Here is a 26,035-nt window from a genome sequence, read left to right as displayed (position 1 = left end):
TTACATAATCAAAGCAGGTTTATTAAATTAAAATCAAAAGTTAAACATTCAGTGTGCCTGAGAAGAGAGTGCAGACCAACCTGTTCCCTATACCAGACTGGAAGATACATTCACTAGACATGTGAAATGGAAGACTTTGTCTCAAAGCATCAAGCCTGGAGCTAGTTTGGCTCCCTGTCACTCTGCTCTGCCCTTTGCTGGAGATCTATCACCTCCCTGCCTGCCTGCAAGCAGTGTCCCTGCCTGCACAGCTCTTGTGCCATGCCCTTCCCAGGGCACCCTTTGATCGTGGGAAAACCCAGTCAGTGCCAGGCCGTGTTTCAGGCTGGTCAATTAGAGCCTGTTGGGCCCCAAGACCTGGTAACTGTAGTCAAGCAAAATGCAGGGAGTGATGGCAACTCATTTCCACACTGAAGGGATGCCAGGAGATGTTTCTGCTTGGACAAAGCCAGGTGGGGATAATGGCAACAGAGGATGGAGTCGGGATGCAGAAAGCCAGTCATGAGCCAACACCACAGGGCATGTTAGTCAGGCTGATGTATTTGTGGCTTTCCTGGCATTTATTTGAGCATCCACTGGAGGAGGGAGAAGAGACAGTACCAGGGGACAGCAAAGGACTGCCTCTTGCTCTCCGCCCAGACCTGCTCTCTCCACTTCATTTGACTTCACCTCTGAAAGCTGCTGCACCCTTGCGCCATCTGTCCCCCAGCAGCAGGAAGGGAGCAGGTTCCAGCTGGCTGGCTGCAGAAGAGCCAGGGAATTGAGGGGAGGTGGCTGCACAGGCAAGAACTGAAACAAACTGGGAAATAGGTTAAAGGCAGGATTTGGTAGATGCAGCAGGTCTTGATTGGACTGTGATCCTAATTTTCTTGGCTCCAACCATGATTTGCATTGTGGACTGTAAATGCTGCTTTCTGCCTTCCCCAAAGACAGACTGTAAGAGTAGTACAGCTGTGATGACCTGCAGGCAGTGGAAAATGAGACAGGCCTTTACACAGTATTGTCTGAAGACAGCGTGTGAGGCTGGGGCTGAGAGAGAAGGCTGGATGAAGGCAGTGGTGACCTGCAGCAGGAGGGGACTGGGATCAATTATTGGCCAAAATTACTCCCTGCAAGGTCTCAGAAGGCCATGGCTTTGTTTATGGGCCTGTAGCACTTTAGGTTTTATTGGAAGAGGCAGTGCAATTGAAGCACCGGTTTCAGGAGATCAGCCTCCTTCAGAGGAATCACAGCTTGGAGCTCTGCTGGCTGAGGTAGGACATCCACTCCTTGAGGGGGGGGTTCCCCACAGCCACCAGCTTTTTCAGAAAGGCACTGGGCTGCAGCCCAGGCACATCAGGGTGGGCCTCGGAGTATTTCTGCAGTTTAGCCAGCACGCGGGGGAGCCCCACGGTGGAGGCGTAGAACATGGGGCCGCCCCTGTGCTTCGGCCACCCGTAGCCATTGATGTAAATGACATCCAGGTGCTCTGGGCCTGATGCTATTCCCTCAGCCAGGATGGCAAACCCCTCGTTGATGAGGGGAAACAAGCACCGCTCCAGGATTTCCTCCTGGTCTATGAAGCGGGGCTGAATGCCATGGGTGTCTCTGTACTGGGACAGGAAGTTGTGGAGCCATGGGTCTGGCGTGGCTGTCCTGCCGCCGGCCTTCTCGTACTGGTACCAGCCCTTGCCGCTTTTCTGGCCGAAGCGGCCCTGCTCACACAGCAGGTCGGGCAGGGGGCTGTAGCGCTGGCCGTGCCGCTGCCGGGCCGGCGTGCCTGCAGGGAGGGACGGCCCCGTCAGGCCCTGGTCCTTCCGAGACCTCCAGCCCACATCCAGCCCAGCCAGGTCAGACATGCGGAAGGGGCCTATCTTAAACCCAAAATCTTCAAGAACCTGATCTACTGCTTCTGGTCTGCTTCCTTCCTCTAAAAGGAAAACTGCTTGTTGGACGTACGGAAACATCATGCGATTCCCAACAAACCCAAAACAATTCCCTACCACCACTCCCACTTTTTTCAGGGCTTTGGCCAGCTGCATAGCAGTGGCGATGGCGGTGGGGGAGGTGTGGCGGCCATAGATGATTTCCAGCAGCCTCATCACGTGGGCAGGGGAGAAGAAGTGGGTGCCAATGACCTGCTGTGGGCGGCTCGTGGCAGAAGCTATTTCGTCGATGTTCAGGGCTGATGTGTTTGTGCACAGCAAGGCTCCCGGCTTGCAGATCTTTGACAGCTTGTGGAATATTTCCTTCTTCAGTGCCATGTTCTCAAACACAGCCTCGATGACTAGGTCTACATCACGCAATTGATCAAAGTCCACAGTGAACTGGAGACGTGCAGGGTTATGGAAATCCAAGGTCTGGGCACCCACCCCCATTTTCATAGCCTCACGTTCCAAAAGGAGCATCACAGCTTTTCTTCCCTTGTTGAGATATTCCAGATCCTGCTCCAGGGCTACCAAAGGTATGTTTGCCTTAACCAGAGAAGTCACAATGCCTCGGCCCATTGTTCCCAGCCCTAGGGATAAAAGCAAGATAGAATCAAAGATTATGAATAGAAAATTAATCTCCTGAAAGTAGCATTTCCTTTGTATCTCCAGGATAAAATGTGGAGGCCTCTTGAAAACAAGTAGTGCACACATAGAAAACAGATATTGAAGAGTGGGAAAAAGGAAGGTGAATCTGCTCTTTCAGTGAGCCTAAATGTTTGAAAAGAGGTATCACAAAGGCAAGTTAGTACCCTCACAAGCTTACAAAATGCCAGTGGGATTCACCCAGTGCGCATAGACCCTGTGATTCATCTGCATGACATCTCTGCAAAGTTTTATACCTATGGAAACCAGGATCATTGAGGAGAGAGAACCTGGGGATCAAAGAGAGAAGTTCTGAGTTACATCTGCAACCCTGTTATGACCTTCTACAGGCAGGTTCAAAGCAAGATTTCACCCTGAGGGTATCAGTGCCTCACTGTTCCTGTGAGATGGTCTCTTATGGGCATTGAGCAGATACACCCACTCAGAGATTTTGACACTGGCAAAGTTCAAAGGGTTGGTTTCTCCCTCCAAGCCTCCAAGTCCTTCCAAGCCTCCTCTTTGTCTCCCTCCTTTTCTCCCTCTGTGCCTCACTGCGTGATCTTTGAAGAAAAAAAAAATTCGGCTGCTATTTCTGTAAAGACTTGGATGCTGATCTGCTCTAAACTTTGTCTCTAAGGCCTCCTGTGTCTCTCAGTGCCTGGCCAAACGGGATGGAACTAATGCAGTGTTCTTCATCTAGATTTCAACATCTTCTCTCTCCTCTTAAATCACTCTGCCACATCAGTAGCCTTTTGCCTGCTGTTCACTTTCTGTCAGGTATCTCTGTTCACCAGGAACTCTTCAAGCCCTCCAACACAGGCCATTCCTAACTTCTGGAGATTCTCAGTCTTCCTTGTCCAGCCACACAGTTAAAGCTGTTGCCCACAATTCCTGTAACTGAGAATCCACTCACACTGTAATTTTTTCCTCCAAGGTCTGTAAATGTGCTACTCCCACCTCAAACCCCCAGGAATACCAGTGCAGAGATCACTGGCTTGATCCCTTGCACCAGCTCTGTCTTCTGTGACATTAAATGAAGCTGCATTTCCCTGTGACACACGACCCACACCACTGATCCTGCTCTCCCATGGTGGAGGCTTTTCCAACTAAATTAATACAAACTAGTGAGGGAAGGTCAGTACAATTTTACCAGCTTTGAAAGTGCGAAGACTCTGAATGGGAGGATTATAAATATCCTAAATATAGCAGCAACCAGACAAAGTATAGGTTTGTTATAATTCTGTAAAAATGATTTTTTTAATCTCAGGTTTACAAATGAAAGTCAGCTAAACAAATAAACAGAAACAAGGGGATTAAAAATTTTGTCTAAATCAGCTTGGTAAAGAAGAGCTGAAATGATGTCATCATTCAAACAAGTTCCAGCAACCAAGGTCAGACAAGGTAGGATGTTTTTCCTGCATGCTACACACTCTTGGTTTAGTTCTGCCCACCTTAAGCTTGTGTGCACACAAGACATTTCAAACTTTCCCTGCTTAGCCACCAGAAGATGGTTTTTACTGGCATCACTAGCTGGCAGCCTGCTTACAAACCATCATTACACTCCCAAGCAAATGCTGAAGTTCCTTTCAAAGAAATTAGATTTTCTATTTCATAATCAAGTTCTACTGAAAACTAATTTGAAAATAAATCTAGAATAACATGAATCAACTGTTATTAATTCATTGTCTATGGTTTGCTGGCTGAAAAAACCTGAACATGAGTAACTCCTCCCACTGTGCTCACTCTCCAGAGCCTTTGATGCAGGAGCAGGGACAATTAGGGGTAGGTTTTCCCTGGCTTTGGTGAGCCACACAAAGTGCTTTCTTCCAGGGGTGTAGCTCACTCCCCAAACCCAGCTCCATCTGTCAGGCTCTCTTCAGACATCAAGATGACGTGTTTGCAGTCCCACATGGCTCTTTCTTGAAGTCTCTTCCTTCCCACAGTGGAAGCCTGGGGTTTCTCTCTAGAATTTCCAAGTTCTCCACACATCCTGGGTCTTATGCACTCCTGAGCCTCCCAGCTTCGGTCTTGTGACTGAAATCTTAGTGGTTCTGTTGCCCTATGAACTTTTCCTAATTTTCCACACTGCCTTTTCCTAAATCAAAACCTCTTTTGTGAGTAGATGTTCCCCAAGCTTCTTTCCCAGGGAAGCTCTGCAGTGGTGGCAGGTGATTCCCCTGGTTGCTTTCGTCATGAGTACTCCATGTAGGTTTTAGCCATCCCATGAGAGACAGGCACACATGCTTGTAGTACTACACTTTCTAGGCCACAGGAACAGGCTTATAGATAAGATATGAGCTTCCCAAGCTTGTTTCTGACCTAGAAAAGCTGTCTCTCAACTTCCTGCAGAACTCTGCAATGGCCTGTATGAAATGATGTTTAATGAAGCTGGCAGACAGAGTAATGAAAGCCCCAAGGGGTTTGTTACATTAGAGCTTGCACAGCATGATTCCCCTGGGAATATTTCCTAAAATTGGGCTATAAAACTAAGGAGAGCTTTGGCTATCTAGCAGCAAAAGAGGCATTTCTGAGGACTCCTCTTTTGCAATTCAGAAATCCAAGTGATCTTGGGGAAGAATATGTTAGAGCAGAAAAAAATGGCAAGGGATCATTAGGCCTTATGTGTGTAGAAGGCTGTGGAAGAAAGGAAGGGAGATGTCTCATGCTCAGCTCAGATCACACAGACTGAAACACAGTGAGGAACTGCTCCAGAATTTCTGCTGTATGTTGCATTTTCTTACTCAGTGGTGTTCTCCCTTCCCCCAAACCAGGAAAAACCCTATATTCTCCTCTTCCATGCAGGGGACTAGCTTCCTGTCCGAGGCACATCTTTCCAAAAAAGACTGAAAGCTGCTTTAGGAGCAAGAACAGTGCCCAGCCATCCTGCTCCTGGTCTTTTATTGTGAAATGAAGCTTTGACATATAATTAAAACTACACTTGTACATATGTAATTTCAGGCCAAATATGGGTATGGCAAATCCATTTGCTGGGCAAGCTGAGTGAATAATGATGGTTAATTATTGATCTGTCACGTGAGGTACTTAGAATATGAAAAATCATACAAAATTAATTGAAGGACTTTAAAATACAAATTTCAAAACAAAAGCACTTGAAATATGTACAAGGCAGATCATGTACAGTTACACACTACAGAAATACCTATCTGTGGAAAACACTCTGAACTATAATGCATATTTGGACATTAAAATGCCTGGCAATTGAAATAATTCTTTATAGATTGCTAAAAATATGCAAGGACTGTTCCAGTTTTCCTGATAAAAACAACAATAAGCAATTGGCAGTAATGGGCTCCTGTAGACTGGGGCTGCTGCTTTCTCTGTTTCAGGGTATCAGTTTCAAGCAGAAATAATGTGATACTCCAGACAAGCAGGGAGCTGTGGGGAGATGCAGCTGCAAGGCACAGAGCGAGAAAAGAACATTTTCTGGGTGTTGAGGAGCCACAGAAAGTGAAAAGAGGTAGGAGCCAAGAGTTCAGAACAACAAAAGCAAAGGAAAGTCAACATGAAAAAGTCAACGTGATCTTCTCAGTTGCTTCTCACCATGCAGCAATAAGAGATGGAAGCAGCAGCATAATGCAACATGGTTTTAGTGTGTGAAACAGCACAACACTGGCTGTGGGAAGGTGGGGTCTGCATGATTTCTGAGTAGCTTAAATTGAAGCAGCATCTTTCTCTGACTGACCTCCTCTCTGCAGCAAAAATAGAGAGACCCTGGGTCACCCAGGGTGGACTCAATACTTGTATGGATGAACAGCACTATTTTAAAAGGTGTCAGTTCCTCAAAAATCATCCCTAGAATACTGGTGCTGCAGGGATGTACTTCAGATCAAAAACATGAAGTTACAGAACACTGTAGAACATTGTACTGGCTGGAGAATGACTTTTTGTTTCAGTAACCTGAAAGAAAAAATACAATTGTGTTGGTATGTTCTCTGCCTGTCTCTAATGGACTTACAATTTCACTTATATCAAAAGGCAAAATAGGAGGGAAACCTTCCAGAGGAAAGAAAAAAACCACAAGATGCAGAAAGAAGAGACAGAGAGCAGTGACACTTCGGTGTGGGATTTGGAGTTAAAAGAAGGTGATTGAGAACCTTCAAGATAAGATACAACACATGAAATTAAGTATGACATGAACAAGAGCGTAAGCAAAGCAAGCTCTACTGGTGGGATACAGGGGCTGTGTAATGGGAGCAGTGGTGCAGCAAGGGCTGGAGTCTGGGTGAGTGTCAAGGCCCTGAGTGCACTGATGGGATTTAATGTCCCTGACCAGCCACACCTGGTGCTTCCACCCACCTGTACTGCCCATTGCCTCTGAGCCCCATTTAAGCTCAAACCTGGGCTTGTGCCCCCTTCTTAAGCTTTCTTGGAGGAGTTCTGGTGGCTTACTCTGGCTATGGTCACTGTTGATCCAGACCTCAGCCTGCAGCCTGATGTCCCACCTTTACCTTGGACCTGCATCATCCTGGGAACTTTGTTTGATACCTGTGGGACTTCCAGTAGCTCCTGGCCACGATTTCTGATCCTGCCCTGTCTGCCTTGCCCAGGTACTGTACATTTTGATGCAACAGTAGGTTGTGCTGCCATCCAGAGGGAGAAATGGGTGGGCAGGATCTTCAAGAATGGGGAAGTGTAAAGTCCTGTATATGGGGAAGAATGGTGCATAGTGGGGCTGGCTGCTGGAAAGCAGCTCCCCAGAAAAGGGTCTTGAGCAGCAATATGGCCTTGTGGCAGAGCAGATCAATGGTATATGGAGCTATGTCAGGAGGGGTCTTGCTGGAAGCTTGAGGGAGGTGATCCTGCCCCTCTGTGTGGCACTGGTAAGACTATAGCTGGAGTTCTGGGCCCACTGCTGGGCTCCCCAGTACAAGAGTGATGTGGAGTGATTGGAGTGAGTTCAGTGAAGGGAAAATAAGATAATTAAGGGACTGGACTATGTCTCATGAGGAAGGGCTGAGGGAGCTGTGACTTCAGCACAGAGAAGGGTTGGGGGATCTCACCCATGTATATATAAACACCTAAGAGAAAGGTACCTGGTAAAGGAGATGGAGCCCTGGTGACAAAACCAGAGGTCATGGGCACAGGCTGAAACGTGGGAGTTCCAGCTGAACAAAAGGAAACAATTGTTTTTAGTGTGGGGCTGAGTATGTACTGGCACAGGAGAAGTTGTGGAGTCTTTGTCCCTGGAGATGTAGAAGAGCTGTCTGGACATGGTCCTGAGCAAGTGGGTCTAGGTGATCCCATGTGAGGAGATGTTGGACAAGATGACATTGAGAGGTGCCTTCCTGCCCCAAGGATTCTGTGGTTCTGCCCCTTGCTCTTGTCCTTGGCTCCCCATCCCTGGGGTGCAGCTGCTCCCTGCCAGTAGATAATTAACTGGATGTGTTGAATGTGGCTAATGCCAAGGTTGCCTGTTACCCTGGGCATGCCAAGTAGGAGCAAGGAAGAAACATCTTGGTATCGGGCTATGGTGTAATTACTGCTGGAATGCTGTTCCCCCTTTGGCTATGTGCATTTTATGAAGTGTTGAAAAATTTGTGAAAGGGTAAATCAAATGACCAGAGTGTGACAGATTGTGCTTCGCAGCAAAAGTATCAAAGCACTTTGTTTGTTCTGCAGAAGGAGGAGTTAATTGTTTGTAATCAGCTATGAAAATACTGAAACCTGGAGGTGACGTTGGGGCAATTTCAGACCATAATTTAGAAATCTGTCCAGAGATGAGTGGCAAATGCTTAATCCAATGGAAGAGACATGCAGCCCAGCCAATTCTGCTTGGAAATAAAGTACAGATGATGTTTCTACTAGAAACTTTCAAATAGAGGTTGCATTTGTCCTCAGAATTCCCTCTAGCTCAGTTACAGCCCCAAAATAGGCAGCTCAGCTCTAACAGCCCTTCTGGCTAAACTGTCACTGTGATTAGGTCTTTGCAAGTGTGTTGTTCTGGCATGGTTTAGCAGCACAGAGCAGAGAATGTCCCTCCTGTCACCTGGCCATTCCCCCAAACTCCAACTCCTCCTGTCAGTGCACACACTGCAGGACTGACCTGTGTAGGACTGACAAAAGTGTGTGTCCAAACTTCTGTACTCTTCAAATCATAGAACAAATCTGGTAACAATGGATGCCTCTTTACCTGAACGTTTTAATAGCCACAGATCCTTCTCACAGGGTTTGTGATGTTTAAAAACCCATTTCTATTAAAAGTATGGCATGGCAGCCAATGAAGAGAAGAGAACTTCCAAAAAATTCTCTGTGGCCTAAAATGTGTTGTTAGACAGCTCAAGAGCCCTGAGAAGCACCCAGAAAAACAGCAGTGTTGATCTGGTGAGATTTCCTTGAAACAGAATGGATGTTTTCCAAGTGCTCCATTACTTGTCTAACCATTTTTTGAGTGCTACTATCAACAGCACTGAAAGATTTTTTTTTTTTTTTAATCTCAGCAGTGCATTGAAGGTTTTATTTAAATTGCTCTTATAAAAAATTAATGAAGGCATTATCTTGCTGGGCTACAAAATGGCAGGAGTGGATCCCAGTGAGATGAAATCTTCTTAAAATACAGCTGTCAAAACATTTTTGTATTAATATATCCCTGAATGACTCTGTGCACATGCACTTGCAGTACAGAACTAGACCAGGAGGAGGAGAATTTCTTACAGACCTGCTTCTAGCACGAAGCAAAACCAGGTCTTGGTGCTAAAAAGGGAGCAGGCTGCTTATGGTCCACACACGAAGCTGTCTCAAGTGAGAGAAAGCTATTCTTCCAAAGGAAGAGGAGACTTCAGGTGCTAATCTAGTGGCATGTGAGTTGCCATCTGAATTTGGAGTTTCCCAATGCAGTGACAGCTTCACCAATGGGTGTGGAGTACCTGTGGGTGTGATGGGTGTGTGTGCCTGCTGGGGGCTCCCAGGGAGCAGCTGGCTGTGCTCAGCGCCCACCCCGGCAGGTCGCTGTCCTTACCTATGACGGCGGCCCTGCGCACGGGCTGCGGGGCGGCGCTGCTCCACGAGGCTCCGCCGGGAGTTGCCCACCGGCGCACGGCTCTCTCGGCGAAGAAGGCGTACTGCAGCGCCTGGGCCTGCCCCGAGGTCAGCAGCACCTGGAACAGCTCCCGCTCCCGCCGCACGCCCTCGGCAAAGGGCCTCTCGGTGGCGGCTCGCACGGCCTGGAGGCACAGCTCCGGAGCCAGGCACCCCCGCGCCTGTTTCTTCACCTTCACAAGAGCTTCGCCCAGAAACGCTTCCATGTTGGGCAGTTTGGGAACGGGCTTAAGGCTGAGCCTGCGGGGTCCCAGGGGCTGACCTGGGGAGAGAGAAATGGAGTTATGGAACAAAGCACCCTCATCTTTTCAGATGTAGTCTTTCTAGACTTTCAGACCCTTTTCCACAGGCTGGGGTGGCAGTCTGCCTCCTCTTCTCCAACTCCCACTGCATTAGGGCTTGCATGGCACAGTGAGCTGGGTCTAGAACTAAAGCTTCTGACATTTCTCCTTATTTCTGCTTGCCCTGACAATTACGATTTTTCAAGTCCCTTCTCAGACTTCAAAAAAAGTAAGACTTTATTTTCAAATAAGTCGTTCTTCCTTTTCTCAGCTTCAGAGTGCCCTGACTTTCCAGTTCTCTCCCTTTACAGTCCTAGCTGCCACTTTCATATGGATCTTTATATAGGATTCAGTAATGAAGCTTTCCTCCAGTATTGTTTAGTATTCAGGACCCAGTTGACACTAGCCAGAGGCATTCCAGCCAGAGGCCTGACCCAGGCATTGACAAGAGAGTGGAAAACACACCCTGACTTCTTCCTTGACTGAAGGAGCCCCTCAAGTCACTTTGGGACTAACCAAAAGGAGATCTCACTCAGCATGATTTTGGCAGCAAATGGGAGAGTTCATGTTTGTGTCAGCAAGTGATGAATCAAGCGGCCACACAAATATGTGAAGTTTATTACAGACAGAGGTTGCTATGGTGATACCTAGAAAGGATTTTAATTGAGAGAACATAGTAATGATTCAGATGCCAAAATTCCCTGTCTTTGTAAGTACAGACCTGGCCATTCTCAGGTGTTCCTCTGCTCTAAAGGCAGCTTGCTCAGTGAAGAACAAGATCAGCAATTCAGGATGTATCCCCTTGATACTGCAGCATTCTCACAAAGACCCTGCTGTCATCACAGCCATACCCAGATCATAAACTGCAGCATGGCACTGCATGGATGGCTAGTGCTGTTCCCAGAGGCAGCCAGGACTGCCACCAAAGTCAGGTGGGGACTGAGAACCTTATGCTGAAGCTCTCTGGGGACAGTGTCTCATTGCTCTGGCCTCTTAGATGAGCTCTGCTGTGGGGGCACACTTCCTTCCAAAGCAGCATATTGCATCTGGCTCCCCTTTCTCTTCCTGTTGTCTGAGCTAGGGAAGTGCCAATGCACCAGCAGAATACTCAGGAAATCCTACAGGGGATACTGAAGGGCAGGAATAATGGCAGTACTGCAGGCATCTGAGATACAAGTCTGACTCGAGCTCTTCCTCCAAGACTGAGCAATGCTTAGGAGAAACTGAAATACAAGTTTCCAGGATGAGTTAATACACTGATTTCTTGTAATAAAGGTCTTCAGAGCTCAGGTTTTTAATTAAGCCTCTTAGTGAGCACAGAAAGATGAACACTCACTGTGTAAGTAGCTTCCCTTGTAATCACAGTTCATAAAAATGTTTTCACATTGACAGTGGATATAATTTGTATCAGCCAGTATTGCAGGATTTAGTCAGGATAATGTTCCTTTATTTTGGAATATTTTTTCCCCTAAGTTTTTAACCCAGAAATGTTCTTTATCTGCAGTTCTTTATTTAGGACTTAAATAGTGGGTTATATTCCCTCACAAGAGGAAAGCTCAGGCTTGTCCCAGAAAGCTGATCTGATGGCTGGAAGATTGGGCAGATCAAGGGACTTCATATGACATCCAGTGGAAAGGGCTGGTAAAAAAGGAATACCACTGGAAGCCTTTAAGCTTGGTCTTCAGACAGCAAAGTACTGTAAGCACAAATAGTGATGGGGGACAGGAGACAGTTCCTCAGACTAAAAAAATCTCAGGGTCCTGTAGTAAAACTCTTATTTTAGCTGCAAACTAAATAGGTTTTCTACAGCACCTCTGTGCAGTATCTTAGCTTCTGCAATGCCAATAAAAATAAAGGACATGTTTATGATCAGGAAAGAATTATCAGAATCCAAGTCTGGGAAGAAGAGATCTGTTGCCATCTTATTGCAAAGGTTTCATGCCTTCTTGGTGATTTCTCATGGGCAGCTCCTCACAGCACAGCCAACAAACTCCATCCAACCTTCTGGACCAGCCAACCTGCTCTTTTACAATACCCCTCCTAACTGGATCCAGCTGTGGCCTGTTAAGGGCAGGCCTGTTCCTAATTCTTGATAATTAGCACAGCTGTAACTCCTTAGGGGGTGAGATTACCACTATCTCTATTCTCCTACATTCTATCTGTCCACAGAGATCAGTGTGGGACACCTGCAGCTTGATTTCTGAAAGCAAAACAGGAGGAAGATGATGAACAGTGCCAGACATCAGTGCTGCAGGAAAAGCATCATCCACACACAGGAGCTAACACAGACTCCTGCTTTGTTTACCAGGTTTGTAGTTCAGGGGGCACAAAAGGCAGATCAAGTCTATAAAATTTCTATCAGCAAATGTACCACATATGCAAGCAGTATCAAATATTATGTTATTTAAAGAAAGAAATATCATCCTAGAGTTGTAAACCTTTGGGACACTATGAGATGGCACATGCAAGAGACAGGGCCAGCCTAATGTTCTTCCTCATGCAGGGAACTGCTTGTGGATTTTTGAGGAATAAAGCTGAGCCCCGCCCCTCAGGCTGCCAGAGACAATTCCAGGCCATGTCAGACCTTTCACAAACTGTTTTGTGTCCAAGGGACACTTGGCTAGGCCTCTATCTAAGGAAGGTGTCAGCCAGAACCTTGAGCCCTGGGGAGAGATTAAAATGTCTTGATATTGTGCATCTTGGCAGAGGTGGCTCATGGAAAGGCCTTGCAGCTCTAAAGGAAAGCCTTTCCCCCAGCCTCCATTTCCAGGTGGAACAGCAACATCTATTCCACCCCTAGCTTTGATGAGCCTCAGAAGGAACAACTGCTTCCTCTGCAGCAACTCCCAGTAGCTTACAGGCTGAAACTCATCATATTTGCCCACAGATTAATACCTGGGGGACTTGGGTTACTCCAAGTTGCTCTGGTTTTCCTTTCCTCTTTGGTGCAAGGCATTGGTACTGCTCTGCTCTGAGGTCAATCAGCAGGTGAGGTCAGAAAAACAAGGGGTGTATGTGGAGAGTTTGCTGTGTGGAGAGCAGGAGCCAATTTCTCCTCCAGCAGAGGAAGACCAGAGCAGGCCAACAAGAAGTGGGCAGGATGAGATGCAAGCTGCTGCATGTCACCAGCAGTTCCAGCCATTTGTCAATTTTGTGATGCCATCAGCTGGGAAAAGCTTGAAATGCAGCTTTGGATTACTGCAGTGATTGTCAAGCACATTTAATGAAAGGATGTTCTCCTTGTCCCCAAGGATTTAGCTCCTGTCTATTCCTTTTTAAAAATGCCTTCAGAAGTGAAGGTATTTTCTTTAGCCTGGAGAAGCCAGTTTGCCTGAGAGGTCAGGGAATTATTCTTGCTTCCTATCTGCAATACATAAATACTGGTTTTAAATGAAAAATCTAATTCAGAATCGGTAATTGCCTGTGTGTGTTCCTACATCCACTTACTGTTTCAGAGCATCTTTTGAAGGTGTTCTTCATTAGAAACAACCCATAAAAATGTATGGATGAGAATACTGTCCCAACATGCCATAAAAGTAGCTCTGTCAGCTGTGTATCACAACAGTAATCAAGGACCCCTGATACAGTAAGGCAGTCATTTGAGACTGATCTCTTGCCATGAGATACTGCAGCTCTGGTGCTGAAAAAGCTTTAGAAGAAAATTATTTCTGAATTGATTCTTTGAGAGTTATCTTGCATACAGCCTCCCTAGGAATAGAAATTCCAGTGGTGACAAAACCAGTTATTTAGCCAGACTGCTCTGTAAGAAGTCAGCAGTTGTACCTTTATGTTTTAAAAAAATCTCATCAGAAACAAAATGCTGCATGCCACACAAAGCCAGTGGAATTTTATGATGGCATTTTTTTGCTTTGTTATCTTTGGTTTTATTAAGATTATGTGAAAAGCATTCACTGAAAGCAGAACTCCATGTGAACAAACTCCGGACCAGCTATACAAGACTGTCATCTCTTCTGCAGCCCTGTTAGTGCTTGATGGAGAAAAATGAAAGTGTTGCCTTGCCTTTGTAGGACAGGAAATTTATTAACTTCAGGCAAAGGCCAAAGCAAGGAATGACTCAAAAGAAACATACAGGCCCTGGGTACACCAATCTTTCAAATTATTAGATAAACTGAGGGTAAATGGTGCATCAAAACTTGTCATGGTCTTCTGCGGGGTCTAATGAGAAATTTTTCAAGCAGGAAAGAAATAGATTAGCTGGCTCACCAGTGTTTTCACTGTTAAAACTTGTACTTTAAATGCCAGTAAAGCTGTTGGAAAGAGACTGAAATTTTTAAAGTTCTGTGGGAGTTGATATATAGTGTGATGTGAAACACCGTCAATGGCATTACTCATTTTTGCTGGGATAACTCAAACCAGCAATAAACAGAGTGAAAAATCTAATAATGAGTAAGACTGGGACAGCTACCTGCTGGACCTTCAGCCAGGATACTTGTATGCTTATACAACTCAGAAAAAAAAAACCAAAAAAACCAACCAAACCCACATTGGTCGCTACAATTTCCAAAGAAGATGAAGCTAAAGAACAGGATTTTGCCAGTATTGGTAGTGGACTTAAGCTCCAGAAAGCAAGTTACCCTAATGCTTCCTTCTTAAGGGTCTCCTGTCAGGCCAAGCTGGCTTTCACAACTGTCAGCCACTGCACAATGTCTGTCATGGAAGAAACAAGCATGCAAATGTCTAAACTTCACCTGATTGCACATAGCATTTGTTGAAATCCAGAATGTTTTCAGGTTTGCCAGTTCCAGCAATGTATCCATTACTCATTTCATGACACACTGCTGCTGCTGTCATTAGTACTGGCACAGATCTTGTACAAAGCATCATTCAGAGCCCAGAGGGTACATCACAGGGAGCACTGTTTGTTGGGTTAATTTGCCTAGAAGAGTGGTAATATTTCACTGCTCTCCCAACAGATGGAGGAACAGAATTCTCATTCAAAACAGACAAACTCAGCGAACCAAAGTACCTTTGTTTTTCTTAGAAGCAGCAGTGAAGTACATCACCCATCTCTTGCTAAAGAATTATATTTAGTCTGATGACATAAAGGAAAGAGAAAAGAGGACTGCTTATGTCATTGATTCTGCACTAGAAAATGAAGCCCTAACATACTGTGGGATGAATACAGTGAGAAGGATGGACATCTGCTATAGAAAACCCAGCCAAAGGACACCTTGGTCCCTGTCTGGTACATCTCAAGGTGTGGGAAAGTATACAAGATGCTGATATTTAAAAAGTTAATTCTTTGAATTACCTTAAAATATGGTGCACTGTCATCTAGGACAAAGCTTAGGCTGCCTCAGCTTCTAGCACAGAGAACGGCCCTTGTAGTGAAGAGAACTGGAGAAGCAAAACCAACATCCCAGCTTGGACAGAATTGCCATGCAATCAAAACAGGAAGGATTTTTTTGCTTTCCTGCATTCAGCTCATTATGACAGAGCCCCAGATGAAATCCAGTGGTCAGGTTCCAAAGGACAAGGTCAGCAGTGGAAAAATGTCCTGTTTTCTCTAGAGACAATGCTCCTTATGCTGCACGAGGAATTTTCCTCTTCTTAAGTTAACTCCAGCAAATTTGATTCTGTTATTTCTAAGATGTGGGAAAAAAAATCTCTCCCCCTCCCTCCTGTCTGCACAGGCCATTTTTTTACATGGCACCCAAAGGATTAGGGACAGAGTCACTTACAGACCATGGATCATTAAATTGAGCACAGGATGTGCCAGCCCCTCCACTACAGGGAGAAAGTTATTTTTGCTCAGCCATTATGGATGGTGCAACCAGAATGCGTGCAATGCCAGCTGGGATCCAGAACTATATGTGGATAGAGCACTTACTCCCCAAAACCTGGGGAGTGCAGCATCCCAGAGGAGCATGTGAGTTTGGATATACAATTAAAAAGCAGGAAGACTTGATATATATCTGTTCTCTCAATGTCAGTTGAATTTCTGCAGCTTTCCAGCATCTGATTTTTTTTCACTTCAGACAACAGGAAACAAATTCTGCAATTAATTCTATCTTATATGGATGCCAAAACTCAAGAATGAAGCATATAAATTAGAACAAACTGGTGGGCTTTTTTCTGACTCTTTTCAGCCCTGAAACATCACCAATTATTTCCTGGTACTGCTACAATTTGTTCCTCACCAATCACTTTGTTTGCCAAACGGATTGCTGCCTCAATGGTGTTTTCTTCCACAATTTCATCAACCAAGCCCAGCTTCAGTGCTTCAGTTGCTGGAATGTGTTTTCCTGCCATAAAAAGAGAAATAAGGTGACCACAGTGGAGCCTGATGGGCAATTTTGTTCTTTTCCATCTGATCAAATGACTTGTGCAGCTGGTAATTAGCCCCTCATGGGTGGAAGCAAGTAGAATTACAACCCAAGAAGCTACACAGGTAAAAGATTCCTGGTTTTTAGATCAAGCTGGTATGACTCAATGCCATGTTCTTCTATACAGACACAGCACTTACCTGTAGTGATGATATCCAGAGCAGCTGGTACTCCAATCAGTCTGGGAAGTCGCTGAGTGCCTTCAGCACCTGGAAGTAACCCTATGGTGACCTCTGGCAAACCCATCCGAGCCTAAAATGCAGTAAAATGAAAAAAAAATCTGATCAGAAAGAGTGGTAATTGCAAACTGAGCAAAATAGAGGAAAGACAAGCAGATGTGAGTCACATTGCTCCTCTAGGAAGCCTCAGAATTTCTACATAGAAACCTCATCCTTGCTTTTTGCTATGTAAAATATTGAAGAAAAAAAAACTCACTTGACCATTTGAAGGATTCCTGTACAAATGCAAAAGGAAAACATGACCTTTCAGAGGTTTTGTGTGCTAGTACAGCACTGGGGGACAGCTGTAGGGCCAACAGCATTCCCTAGATTGACACATCTGTCAGTAATGCTTTCAAGTAGTTGTTACCAACTGTTGGAGGGCAGGCTGGCTTAACTCTCATCTCCCTACTCTAATTCCTGCAAGTTTAGCAAAGAGTTGGAAGGAAACTTAAAACCATCTTGTTTCACTACCTGCCATGGGCAGGGACACCTTCCACTACACCAGATTGCTCAGAGCCCCATCTAACCCATCTGGCTTTGAGCACCACTGAACTCTTCCCTAATCTTCTTCTAAATCTTCTTGGTGCATTTGATATCTGGTAGAGTCATGGCAGATAAGCCAGGGCAGCAGGAAGTGTATGGAGATCTTCTCTTGAAAAAATTTTTCCAGATTTTGTTGCCTATAAAAATAGCTTGCACATTTTCTATAAAGCTTTTAAGAGACTTTGAGTTACTTTAAGACCACTGCTTGTAGTTCCAGTAGTCATGGCACTTCATAATGTGGTTTAGTGGGCATGGTGGTAATTTTTCAAAGGTTGGACTTAGTGATCTTGGAGGGCTTTTCCAACCTTATTGATTCTGTGATTCCATGGCCCTCACCTTAGGTGGCACAGAGGATGATGTGGAGTATGTCTTTATGCTGTTATAGCAACCCACACTGCCACAGAGAAAGTGACTCACTGCAGAAGTGAGGGGATGGCCCTGCCTGTGAGGAGTCTGTACAAGGAGACAGGTACTGCTCAAGGTGGTTCAGCATTCCTGAACCTTGAAGGAGGGGATTGAAGGAAAAAAACCCAGATCATTCCTGAGGACTCTTCAAGCTGCCTCTTGATCAAAGTGCTCCTTGGGGACCCAGAGCTCATGAGGAATCTAACCATAAATGCTCCATGCTAGCTGAGTTTCAACTCCTTTAGAAACGAGGCCATGAGCAGAAAGAAGTGCAAAATTCACAAGGCTGGGGAAAAAAATAAATAAGAGAAAGTCACGCTGCATGAGTCAGTAAGATACAGCTGTCTGCATCAGAACATAGATAATGAGACCTAGGGCAAATTAACATTTGGTTACTGGAGTTCTACACAGCCATCTTACCTACTAGTTACTTTATATTTAGAAATGCCTTGAAATTAGTTATTTAGTAAGCTTAGGAAAGATGTCAAGAGTGGTGGTGTAGGTGAAGAATGTCTGAGCACACAGACTAGTATCCTATAGCTGTAAAGCCACTCTCCTCTGAGCAGAGGGTCCCAGAAAAGACACCCTGTCCCTCTGCTCGTGCCATCTGTACCTGGCTCCCGATGCCCCCAGCAGCCCCTCTGGCCCGCAGGCTGTGTTACCTTCACGTGTGCAATGCGGTAGTGACAGCCCAGCGCCACCTCCAGGCCTCCGCCCAAAGCGACGCCCTCGATGGCCGCCACCACCGGCTTCTCGCTGCTTTCGATGAGAGACACGATGGGGCCCAGGGCACCTCCAAGTCTCTTCGGAGAGGAAAATCCTCGGATGTCGGCTCCTGAGGGAGCACCAAAAGATTAGGAGGAATTAGTAGGTGAGGAGGTGACTGGAACAATCCTTCCCTCCGTGCCACTGGACACAGATGCTCACAGATGCCCAAACCCTTGCAGTGCTGCTGGCAGGAGAATGGTTAACAGGAATCACCCCCTTTTGGGACCACCTTCAAGACACCCTGCATCTTTGATCCTGTTCACAGAGCTCCGAGGAAGGCTGAGTACAAAAATACAGAGTAACTGTAAGGATCATGGAGTCACTGCAGGAATTTGCAAACATTCTTGGTGTGATAGTGAGCCTGGAATAGTTAAGTGCAAGTTACTATAAACAAGCCATGTAGAACTCCACAGAAATTCCCTAGCTTTCCAGGCTTCTTCAACTGGAGATCTGTTATTCACCACTGCCCTACCCCAGGTATATTCCATACACTAGACCAGTAAATGGTCCAGAGATTTTACATAAACAAAGCTACAGGGACTGAGGAAATACCAGGATGTTATGGAATTGAGCAGCTGTCCCTCATTTCAGAATGAGCAGACCAGTTTACTTCTGGCCTACTTCAAGGTCCAGCTTGTCATGTGCCCCATGTCAGTTGTGGTACAGAAAATAGACAAAGCACCCTCTCTTGTGGCCATTTCTAGCCAAATCAGGACTTTTGTCAGCAGTGTGATGAGGTAGAGAATCTTCAGATATAATGGGTGGAGAGTGTTTCATCTTTTGCTGAGCCTGTGTTTGATGTCTTACCTGCACTGAATTTCCCATTTTCACCACAAATCATAACAGCTTTCACTGAGGGATCTGCATCTGCTTTCTTCAGCCCATCCTCTAAAGCCTGGAGAACTGCCAGACTGAAATAAAATAGAGATTCAGTGAGTAGCCATCAAATACTTCCCCCTTCCAAGAGGTCTGTGTTAAGAACACTGAGCAGCCCAGTGACAATGAGCACCATGTCCAACAGGCAGTCCCCCTGCCTGGCTGCTGCCCCTCCAGGTGAATCCCGTCCTTAGTCTCCCTCTTCCTCCAAGGACAAGCACCCAAACTCAACAGGCTGACTGCTGACCTGTCAGTCACTGCCTGGAGAACTCATCTTCAGGCTATGACACTGCTGTTTCCACAACAAGCAGCACAGGGAAATGTTATTTTGAAGATGTCTTTATGAATTAAACATTCAGATTTTCAAGAAAACAGTTTAGCATAATTTAGAAGTAATTAATGCTAAACCACTGACAATCTAAGAACTTTTTGAAAGGAGCTCTAGGGATAAAAAAGTTATCTTTCAAACACCTGACACAGGCTCTGCTGATGTTAATAATGCCTTTATCTTGTGAAGATTTGCACATAGGTCTGGGCTTAAACTGGTGTGGGATCCTGTCAAAGAGAATTTGGGCATGAAACATTTCACAGAACATGTCTTGATTCAGCTGAACAGGTAGCTCTGCAGGCACCAGCAGTAAATGTGGCCAGCAAAGAATGAATGAAGAATTTCAAAATGGATCTGTAGAAGCATAAATAGTGTTTTTTCAAATCAGGTATTTGAAAGTCTGACCCAACTGTACGTCCACTTTGCATTTGCCTCTTTAAAGCTAATTCCTGTGTTTGTATGGATGGACTTGGAGAACCTAGTCTGTTTTAGAAGGTGGTAACAATAGTGATAGTAGGTAAAAATAGAAGCATTAGCATTTTAGTAATAGAAATATTAATACAAATGTAATGTATATATAATTTAGATACTAAAATGTACTGCTATACACATAAACTGATATTGTTTGTGAGAGACTATTCGAGATGCCTGCGATACAGAAAATCTGAGCCACAAGCAGCTGAAGGCTGGAGGAATAGCCAAGAAGTATCATCCACACTTTCCCAGTCCTTTATAAAACCAGCTTTCCTTCCTAAACCTTCTCCAAGCCCTGGGCCCAGCTCCACATGTGAGCTTGGTGCTGAGGAAAAGGGAGCAGAGCTCTGCTGATGCCCAGTGGAGAGGAGCAGTGTTAATTACACAGAGCTAATCAAAAGGCCTGAGGCATAGTCAGCTTGTGCATATTGCTATGTGTTAGAGGGCATTTCATCTAAAAAGGAAGCTTGTGGTGAAGTAGATGAAAACCACATCATTGTACTCTTGTGTGCAGACATTTTTACAGAGCAATGCTTGCAGAATTCATGTGGGAATCCATAGTCTGCAAAGGGAAACCTGAAGGCCCAAGGAGCTCCCTGTAAGCCAGCTGTGCAAAGGAATCCCAGCCAACCTGTACATATTCCTCCTCCAAAATAAAAAAAACATTAAACTATTGGCAAAGGCTTACAATCAGGGCTCTTGGCTGAGGAGGGCTGTCCAAGAGGGTCTCCAGGACAATCTGCTGCCTGTATAAGGCTGTGCTACACAGGAGGGTCAGTGGGAGCCCTGAGACCTGACAGCCAGAGCCTGGGAGAAGTGTTATTTTTGGAGAGAGAACAGCCAGTTATGTACCAATTGCCCAATCCAGACATCAAAGATAACTCTGAAGTCTGATGTTAGTAGTGGTTCTGAAGGCTGAAACTTAAATGAGAATAATTTGGCCATGCCAAAGTAAAACTGTGAGCTGAGTCAGTAAAGGTCCCTCCACTGCATAGGTCCACATAGCAGAATATGAAAACCTTTCCAAATTTCATACACTAAATGAATTTTAATATATTAAAAAATTGTGTTTTATCTCCCTCCTCTTGGCATATCTGTGGTTGCTGCTATTTGAGGAGCACCCACTGGCTGCACCCAATGCTTGCTGCTCTTTGAGTTCTGCTTGTGCATCAGTGAAGAGCAAGGCCACAGCAATACCAAAATCATCCAGGAGCTGGGAGATTGCAGGGAAAGCCATTAGGAAATGTCATTACACTCTACAAACCATGATGCAAAGAGGGAGAAAAAATATGCTCCATGATCCAAACAAATGTGAAGTTACTAATTTGCAACTATTGTGGAGACAAATAGCACAATTCCATCAGGAGCAGACAAGAAGCAATCAGTATTTGTGTCTGTTCCAGGCAGATGCAAAATGCCCAGCTAGAAGGGTTGTCTGCAGCAAATGGGAAGGTTCAGGGTTCCATGGAGTAAATCAGTTCCAAGCCCTCAGCACTTATAACAAAATACTATTACCAAAATAAAAACTAGTCCTCAAGGCTGCCACAAAATCAGTTTGATCCCTGCCTCGCCTTTATTAACCCAACAGGACTGTTCATGACAGTGAATAACTTAACTTGGTACTTGTGTAAATATCTCTTCTATTTCCATATAACTTTTCCCCAGCTGGAATTTTTGTGGGATAAAAAGGAAGAAAAATCAGACTTTTTGCAGTTCCTTGTTTTCCTAAGATGGAGTGATGAGTTTGCCTTGGATATGTCACAGTCCAACAGACAGACTGCACTGCTTTGTCACTCACATGTTATAACTGGCAGTAAAAGATGTAATTTTCAATTAAAGCACCATAGTAAAATATATGACAGTAGAATTATAAAAGTACTCAGGAGAATCCCAGCTTCAAACTGCTGGAGCATTAAAGAAACAAAAAGTCACTGTAATTTTCATAAGTATTTCATTACTGTGACACTGTCATTCATTTAGCAGTAACAATGCCAAAATTCCCTCCATGCTTTCCAAGGCTGCATCCCATGCCATGCAGTCATTTCCACCATGGGTACTATTTTGTCTGCAGGAACAGTGATTCTGCCAAGGTGATTCAGTGTTCCAGGTTTCAGGAACTCAAAACACATACTCTTAAAGAGTAGGTGCACACCAGAGCAAGAGAATATTCTTGGACATTACCATGCCAGGTTTTTATTTTATAGATCTCATTGCAGTGACTGTGTGGTGCTGGATTTGTAACAGGGTTTTACTATTTACCTTACTTATTTCAAATTTTAGCTGGAGTTTGCGAATGTGAATTTCTTTCATTAAAAAAACAGTAATATAAGGGAATCCTGAGAATTTACTTAGTCACATTTAAAGAAATGAAACTGTAAGCCAACAGTGGAAAATATTGTTTATGGAAAACATGCAGGTCTGGTCATTTTCCTTTGTATTTTTCTCAGCTTCTAGTATACCTTAAAAACCTGCAAATCCCAAACCTGAACAACAATCCAGGCTCTCCCATTGTCATAAGCTCCTTTTCCTTTTGATAGCTTCCTGCAGTGTTTCTCTTTGAACTAACTCCTGGATATTACATAATCCCCTACTTGTAATTGAGGACTTGTGTGCTGCAGTTACCTGCTCTGCTCTCCCTTGCTTCAGTGTCAGATCCAGCTGTGTAGTAGCTACTGTCACACACTGTTGTGTGACAAGTTGCTAATACAGCTTGAACTGTTCTGCACATAAATTAAGGCCAGAACCAGAACGGCATCTTTTGGGTGGAATTTTAGAATAGTTGTTTTAGGGAGCAGATGCTAAATAATCCCAGAATTTTCTCTCTGTATCTCATCCTGATGAGGTGCTGATCATGTTCTCCCCTCACTGTTACCCATCTGAAACTGCAGCTTCTCTCATTTCCTTTACATTTTCTGATTTTTAAGGTGATCAGGGTCAGAAGAACAATCCTGGCAGCCAGAGAGAGTCTTTTCCAATCAAACCTGTTATGCTGTCACACTTCATAGAATCCCACACATAAGCTGCCCTATTGCATGGCCTCCCCTATCCTCCCTGGAGCTTTTCTGTCCTTGTCAGCTCAAATGTTGAAATACTCCTTAAAGTCCTTCTAATTCCCAGTGCCAGCAGCCTGCCTCTGCTGAGAAGGGGTAGTCAGTCCTTTCTTTTGCAAGACTTGTCTTTCTGTTCCCCCAAACTCCCCGTTCTTTGCATATCTAAATCCCTTCTCTCAATGCCATGGTTTTTTAGACACACTCTGAACACTAAACTGCAAACCAGGAAAAAACCCTCCAAACAAATCAAATTTGGCAGATGCCACCTCTGCTGGTGGAGAGTGATTAGCTTAAAGGGGAGTCTGTGTAGGAACCGAATTTGCTGCCTCTCTCAAGTCAGCACACATTTCTCAGGAAAGCACTGCCCCAAGGTACCAGCAGAGGATGATGTCAGACAGGAGAAAGCAAATTCCTGCCCACCAGTGGCTCCTAAAGTGCTAATGGCCGGTGTGACGACCCAGGAGGGGGAAATGGATAAGGGGGAGAGGTAGGAGAGGCTGGAGCACAGCAGCAAAACCTCACCAGTCTTAAAAAGCATTTGTGCCTGCTGCGAAATGAAATTTTCAGGGTTGCTCTTGTCTGTAACTTTCACTGCCTCCTATCACCTGTGCAGTCAAACATTTCCAACAGCACTAGCAAACCTGCTCCCTGTGGTCCAGTACAGAAATGAGCAGGAGGAGCACCCAGGGATCAGTGTGCTCTACCTTCCTAGCTGCAGCCACATCTCAGCTAACGCCTACCTGATGGCAAGGGTGTGAGAATTATGGATCTCTTTTAAAACAGATTTGCCCTGGCATGCCACCAAAGACCACAGACATGTCTCAAGTTGTAGCTTAATGGATCTGAAGTCTGCTAGGATCTTCCTTCTTCCCTGTGGAGCTGAGGGACAGGACCACAACCACACAATCTGTCACCCTTGGTGTATCAGAACTGCCCCTTGCTGTGAGGCACTGCAGGGCCAGGAGCAAAGGGCAGTAAAGGCAGAGATCTGTCCTGAAGAAGCTGTTGTGCTGTTGCTGTTCAAAGGCAGAGGTGACTTTGGGTTTTCTCCAGGAGTTCTCAAAAGAAACATAGTGTCTAATGTTACAATGTGTATCTGTTGCTCTAAAATGTTATTTAAGGGACGGAGAAGATTCTTATCTATATATTGTTGTATTCTTACTTATATCTCTATAATCTCTCTTTATGTCTCTTGGCCTTTAAAAGGTTCCTTAAGCACATGTCTATTACTGCTGAAGGTTGGACTCAGTGATTTTAAACGTCTTTGCAACGTCAGCAATTCTATGGTTCTTTAAGTCTGCATTTTGTATTGTTCATGGTAAGGATTGAAAGTTTATTGTGAGCACAGCCTGGAAGCTTTCTTAGACTGGTCTTGGGCCCAGGAGGTCCAAAGGATGTCTTACACTGTATGGTTCTGGGAGTCTTACATGTCTGGTTGATCTAAACTCATCAAGTCATTCAAAGATTTTCATGGTAGTTATCTGAGCACGTGAAAATGTTCTTGTTGCACTTCTAAACAAGTTGCAACAGAAAAGTGAGCAGTGCCAGCTACAATGTAGCTTTTCTACAGAAGAAGGTCAGGTTTTATCTCCTTTTCATGCTCTTCCTTGTCTCTATGAGCTTCTTTTTAACAAACTTTCTCATTTGTAAATCAAGCACAACTGCCGTGGGGTTATTTTTCGCTTGTGAATACAGCCTGAATAGACACTGTGGTCACTGTTACTGAACAACTACAGCTGCTTATAAACGGTTTATGTGCTCCTCAGAACTGAAGGAGCTAAACTCCACAACTAATGTAAAGTCAAAAGCTCGTAAATCCTTTTCAAGACACATGAAAAACTAAAATTTCAGAGGCTCCTACAGATTGGTATTTGACTTTGTTTTTCACTGGCTCGTGTTTGAGATTGCACGGGGCCCTCCTTGACCAAGATCAGTATTTAGAGGTCAATTCCTTAATTGTTTTTAAAGGTCAAATGAACTGTTTTCTGATAGCCCTGGCTGAGTTTAACCCTGGTGCCAGCTCTGCTTGCTGAACTACGCCTGATATCCACAGAGCCCTTTGCCCTGCCCCCTGTGCACACTTGGATAGCGCAGGGATTCGCCAGGCAAGCGCTGAGCAGTGTGGGGCAGGCAATCAGACCAGGAAATCTGAGAATTGACTTGTACCAAACAGCGCTGAAGGCACTCCAGCCTGAACTAGTGCTGCTGTGCTGTTTTGCTGAAGCAGTGTCTTGATGTTTCAAGACTGGAAGATGATGAGAAATAGGCAAAGTTTTTAAACACTCTCCAGGGGAGATGGCAGAAAGTACGGTTTGCTGAGCCTGGCACCTCTCCTGTGAAACCTCCCAAGTAGAAATTATAAAAAAGCGCAGAAATTATGGCAAAGTTCAGCATGTTTGCAAAGCGAGATCCAGGCTACCTCCGAAGGAGCCGCCGGGGCCCCTGCGAGTACTGAGCGGTGCAGAAGTCCCGGCTGAGGCTCTCTGGGGCCGCCTCAGCTCCGGGGCTGGAGGGAGCCGCACTGGGGCTCGGAGAGAGGGAACGAGGTGAAAAGGAAGGAGCTCGGAGAACCCCCCACCCGCTCACAAGGGAGCCCCAGGCCCGCGCTCCCCCCGGGCTGCCCGCGGTACCTGAGCGCGTTCACCGGCGGGTTGCAGAGCCGGATGACGGCCACGGCCGAGTCCCTGGCGTACTGCGCCATGGCGAGCGCTCCCGCTGTGTCCCCGTGTCCCCGCCGTCCCGGGCCAGCCCCGCCCGCAGCCCGCCCTCACCGCCCGGGCACCGCGGGGCTGGCCCCGGCCCCCGGCCTGCAGAGACCTGCCTCCGCTGGGGTGCAAAACGCGGAATATGGAAATTTTTCTTAAGAAAGGCTGCTCATTAATGTTTGATCTTTATAGCTTTCAAGCCTAGTCAACAGGAAAGGAGATTTAATCTGTGAACAGCAGCTCACAAGCTCTAAGTGATGCCCAGGTGTTGGGGAGAGAAATCCTTTTTGGTAGAATTGCCTTGTTAAGGTCTAGGGCTCTGCATGTTTCTCAGTCCTAGGAAAGGCTGACAATGCTTGGGAAGGATGTGTGTGATGTGCCACTGAGAGTGGGCACACAGAATGCAGAACTTAGAGGCCACAAGGACAT

At 45.4% G+C, this 26,035-nt stretch overlaps 1 protein-coding gene across 1 annotated transcript; it reads right to left on the bottom strand.

The window, feature by feature from the left end:
- EHHADH (enoyl-CoA hydratase and 3-hydroxyacyl CoA dehydrogenase) lies at window positions 1-25,646 on the bottom strand. The gene is made up of 7 exons (XM_041486932.1): window positions 25,532-25,646; window positions 18,981-19,084; window positions 18,068-18,240; window positions 16,377-16,488; window positions 16,051-16,155; window positions 9,529-9,870; window positions 1-2,497 (listed from the first exon to the last, which is right to left on the bottom strand). The coding sequence occupies exons 1-7, from the start codon at window positions 25,600-25,602 to the stop codon at window positions 1,227-1,229; spliced, it is 2,178 nt and encodes a 725-aa protein (XP_041342866.1). The 5' UTR covers window positions 25,603-25,646; the 3' UTR covers window positions 1-1,226.
- Between the last annotated feature and the right edge of the window lie 389 nt (window positions 25,647-26,035).

This window comes from Pyrgilauda ruficollis, unplaced genomic scaffold (assembly GCF_017590135.1).
Source record: "Pyrgilauda ruficollis isolate IOZ18807 unplaced genomic scaffold, ASM1759013v1 scaffold79, whole genome shotgun sequence".
Lineage (NCBI taxonomy): Eukaryota > Metazoa > Chordata > Aves > Passeriformes > Passeridae > Pyrgilauda > Pyrgilauda ruficollis.
The sequence above is the reverse complement of the archived record's forward strand: the minus strand, read 5'-3'. Positions and strand labels throughout refer to the sequence as shown.

What these genes read in the sequence shown, in the direction of transcription:
- EHHADH (XM_041486932.1), bottom strand. Translation starts at nt 25,602, where the DNA reads ATGGCGCAGTACGCCAGGGACTCGGCCGTGGCCGTCATCCGGCTCTGC. An exon ending in CCGCCGGTGAACGCGCTCAG is followed by an intron (nt 19,085 to 25,531) that starts GTACCGCGGGCA and finishes ATTTTATTTCAG; the next exon opens with TCTGGCAGTTCTCCAGGCTT. An exon ending in ACCGCATTGCACACGTGAAG is followed by an intron (nt 16,489 to 18,067) that starts GTAACACAGCCT and finishes ACTGCATTTTAG; the next exon opens with GCTCGGATGGGTTTGCCAGA.